At 52.8% G+C, this 4184-nt stretch overlaps 1 protein-coding gene across 1 annotated transcript in view; it reads right to left on the reverse strand.

The window, feature by feature from the left end:
- Positions 1 to 3914, reverse strand: part of EIF2AK4 (eukaryotic translation initiation factor 2 alpha kinase 4) — a 72474-nt gene extending 68560 nt beyond the window's left edge. Inside the window, exon 1 of the mRNA XM_019551342.1 lies at positions 3420 to 3914. Coding sequence (XP_019406887.1) covers positions 3420 to 3899 — 480 coding nt within the window. The 5' untranslated portion in view covers positions 3900 to 3914. The remainder of the gene's footprint in view (positions 1 to 3419) is intronic.
- Positions 3915 to 4184: the final 270 nt, after the last annotated feature.

Below are 4184 nucleotides of genomic sequence, written 5' to 3' on the forward strand. Positions count from 1 at the left end.
CTCCCCATGGTGCCTGCCCCCCTGCCTTGTAGCACCAACTTCTATTGGAGTCCGGTCTAGCTGGGGCCATGGAACACATGCTGACTCTGGCCCCACACAACAGCTGTTGCAGCTGCAGCAGCTTCAGCCCCAGAGCTAGAGCAAGAGCTGCTGCTACAGCTGCATAGCCAGGATGGAGCTCTGTGCTGTTAAAAGGAGCAGGCCCCAGCAGGAGCTGGAGATACCCAGGGAAGGTAAGCAGCAGGAAGCAAAGGCATGGCAGGGTAGGGAGCAGAGGCTGCAGGGGACAGGGCAAAAATAAATAAATGAATGAATAAATAAATAAATACATAAATAAAATCTAAATTTATTCCTGCTTGTGTTTGGCCTTTAAGAAAATATCAGAGCAAAATATGTTTTTTCTGATGCAATGCTGTGCTACAGCATCACATGTATTATATCATTTTGCTGGGACATAAGGAGGACTTTTTTAATTTTAGGAGTTTTGCTAAATATTATTTTTCCTTCCTTTGTTTTTTTAAGCAGCCCTTGGAATAAATTTAAAAGAAAAACAACTATGCATTCAAATAGAAATGCAAGACTTTTTAGTATCTTAAATCGAGCAACAGTATAGTTGGGAGAGCTGTTGGATAAGCTTTCTGGTATCAAGTGTCCTTCCTTGGGTCCCTAAATTAACTTGAGGAAGGATACTCGATGCCCAAAAGCTTGTCCAACATCTTTCCCAGCTATAAAGTTGGTTTAATAAAAGGTATCACTTGCCTCTTGTTCATTTCCTGGACCATCATGAGAACACTCCAACTCAGACCTAGACAGGTTACAGGGGTGGGCGGACGAGAATAGGATGGGATTCAACACTGACAAGCGCAAGGTGATGCACCTGGGGAGGAAGAACCAGCACCATACCTACAGGCTGGGGAACTCCCTTCTCATCAATGCAGAGGCAGAGAACGGTCTTGGAGTCATCACTGATGCCAAGATGGGCCGGCAGTGTGGGGAGGCAGTCAGGAAGGCCAACCGCACCTTGTCATGCATCCGCAGATGCATCTCAAGCAGGTCCAGGGAGGTGATCCTCCGCCTCTGTGCGGCACTGGTCAGGCCGCAGCTGGAGTACTGCGTCCAGTTCTGGGCACCGCACTTCAAGAGGGATGTGGAAAACATGGAGAGGGTCCAGAGGAAGGCTACTCACATGATCGGGGGCAGCACGACAGGCCCTACGAGGGCAGGCTACGGAACCTGAACCTGTTTAGCCTCCACAAGAGTAGGTTGAGGGGGGATCTAGTGGCAGTTTACAAACTAGTCAGAGGGGACCAGCAGGCATTGGGGGAGTCCCTGTTTCCCCAAGCACTACCAAGAGTGACTACAAATAACAAGCTGGCAGAGGGTAAATTCAGATTAGACATCAAGAGGCGCTACTTCATGGTCAGGGCGGCTAGAATCTGGAACCAACTTCCAAGCGAAGTGGTGCTGGCTCCTACCCTGGGGATCTTTAAGACAAGGCTAGACAATCACCTAGCTGGGGTTGTTCCTGCCATGGCAGGGAGTTGGACTTGACGATCTGCTCAGGTCCCTTCCGACCCTATAGTTTCATATGAACCTATGAAACTATAAAACAGAAACGTGTTTAAATTTCTGTCACTGGGAATTTAGATTTACTGGAAGGTCAGGAAAAAGTTGAGTAGCGCATAATGGAAGCATGCTGAGAAAAGGTAAAATAAGCTACATAAAGGGAAAATGAAGGGAGAAGGGTACCTAGAAGAAGCCAATCAGTTTCCCTATTGGTTTCCTTCTGCAACGATTTAGGTCCAGGGAAGAGAGAATGGTGAGGACCACAGAAACTTGCAAAGGGAACGGTGAAGCAAGCATTAAACAGGCTTGGTGAAGTGAATGGCACTTTTGAAAACTAGCCTAGTTAAAGGAGACCCTACTCTTAGATTCCTAGTTTTTAACATACTGTAAAGAAAAACAGCAACGTGAGGAGAATCAGTTAAGCAGATATATAGTTATACAATTAGTTAAGGCTTTGATTAGGGAGGAAAGAGCAATACTGACAATTAATTACAAAGCAAGTCATATCACAAGCATTAATTATGAAAACAATGTATTTAGTGCTGATTACACTGGCAGTCACCTAGAGGGTAGCCAAAGAAGGGGAAGACATAGGCAACCAAAAGAGGCAAAGTGTATCAGAGAATAGTTAGCTAATGGCAGTCACAAAGCATTACAAATGTTTTAAAGGTGTCCCCTGCTCAGACCCACTCCAAGAGCCATAGTAAAAAGTGCTACCTAGAGAGCTAATGTGATATTCAAATGCTAAAAACAGGCAACTAATTCTCCCCCACAGAGCACAAGATCTTTTCCCTTGGGACAATTAGGGCTAATTGGTGTTGTCTGCCCTTCCAACTGTATTACAGCAGGGATCTGGTGTGGTTTAGGGATGTCCCTGACTCCTGCCCCTTTGGGACAGGCCTTTTGATACACCATTTGGGGTAGCAGGCCAAAGCCCACTGAAAAGAGCACCCCTTGGTGATACTGGCCACTGAGGGCATAAAAATAAAACTGGGATGGGCGTGTGGGTCATATGTTCATGAGGGGGAACACGGAGCAAAGCACACCAGACAGTACCTGGAGCATGCCAGGCTGCAGCTCCTTCGCTGCCTCCTGTTGAGGTTCTGGCTGCACCTTTTCATCTACTCACTACCCATCTGCAATGCCACCAAATCCTGGGACCTCTGGGTCAACCTCCTCCTGGCGCTAGCCTAGCTCGTAATCCATCTGCCCAAGAAAGAGACTCTGGCCAAGAGGGCCCTTGGGACTTGCGAGGCCGCTTCCCTGTCCCTGGTCTGCTCCCTGGATTCATTTGAGGGCCAGCTGATGCTGCTGTCCCATGCGTCCTAGTCTGCACCCCACTTTTGAACCCATGCCTCTCACTCCTGTCCCTGTTTGCTTGATTTTAACTTGTTTTAATCAGTGAGAGCCCCGATCGGTGCCCTCACCATGAGGGGCTGGCAGTAAGGCTGGCCTGAAGCCGCTGTGCCCCTTGCCTGCAGCACACCTGCCCCCCGGCACCGCACCACAACTCTCACCCACCACAAAGCAGTGCCCTTGCCATGACAGCTCGCATCCGGCTCGAAACCAAGAGCCAGGCGGCTACACGGGCCCAACGATGTCTCCCAAAGTGTGCCGAGGCCCTCAGGGAGGCCTGTCCCTGCCTGTTTGGCTGGGGCCGGCCCGGGGCGAGGAGCCCATGTCCCTCACGGGAAGGGAGGGGGGAAGGGAGAGCGGGGTGAGCCAATGCTCAGGCTCGCGGCGGCCCCGGGCCCGGCGCCGCTCCCCTGCCCCGGGGTCCCGCAGCGCTCGCCCCGCCCTGCCAGCCGAAGCGGGGCCGGGCCGCGCTCGCAGGGTTGCGGGGAGGGGGTCACCTCGGCGGCGGGAGGCTGGGGTCGGGCCCGGCGCAGGTCGCGGAAGTCCGGCCCGTAGATAGACTCGAGCGCCTGCAGCTCGTTGTCCTGGCGCAGCTGGTAGGTCTCCGGCGGCTCCGCGCCCGCCCGGGCCATGTCAGCGGCGGCAGGGGGCAGCCATGGCCGGGCTCCGCCGAGCGCTGGCGGCGGCCGCGGGACAAGCAAAGCTTTCTGCTTCGGCAGCCGCCGGCGAAACGCCGCCGCTGCCGCTCCCCGCGGCTGCGTGAGGACTCGTCGCAGTTCCGCCGCTGCTGGGGCGGCCTCGGAAGAGCCTGCCCCGCCCGCCGGCGAAGCCCGCCCTGTCCTCTGACAAGTACCGGGCACCCCTTGCTCCCGCCCTGCCCGGCGTCGAGCCCACAGGAAGGAGCCGGCTGCCTCTGCCGCCGCCGCTCGCTTGAATTCCTCCTTGAAGGGAGATCTTTCCAGTCTTGCCCGCCTCATCCCAGCAACCCATTACCCCAGGTAGAGTCCAGCTGCCAGCAAGAGTTAATGCAGTCATTCCTGACATGGCTTCTTCGAATCGCCCTCAGAGCCACCCTTATCTCGATGGGCTCATAATTAAAGGGCAGGGAATGAGACTAGGCCACCAGTGAGGGAAATGGTGCTTTGAAGTAGACTAATGCATTTCCCAAGGCCTTCTGTCTGACATTACTTAAAAGATTTAAGATATCTTCAAAGTGATGGGTTACAGTTTTTACAAATCCCACAGAATTATAATTCCCTTTT

Source organism: Crocodylus porosus, unplaced genomic scaffold (assembly GCF_001723895.1).
Source record: "Crocodylus porosus isolate Cpor-Errol unplaced genomic scaffold, CroPor_comp1, whole genome shotgun sequence".
In the NCBI taxonomy this organism is placed as follows: domain Eukaryota; kingdom Metazoa; phylum Chordata; order Crocodylia; family Crocodylidae; genus Crocodylus; species Crocodylus porosus.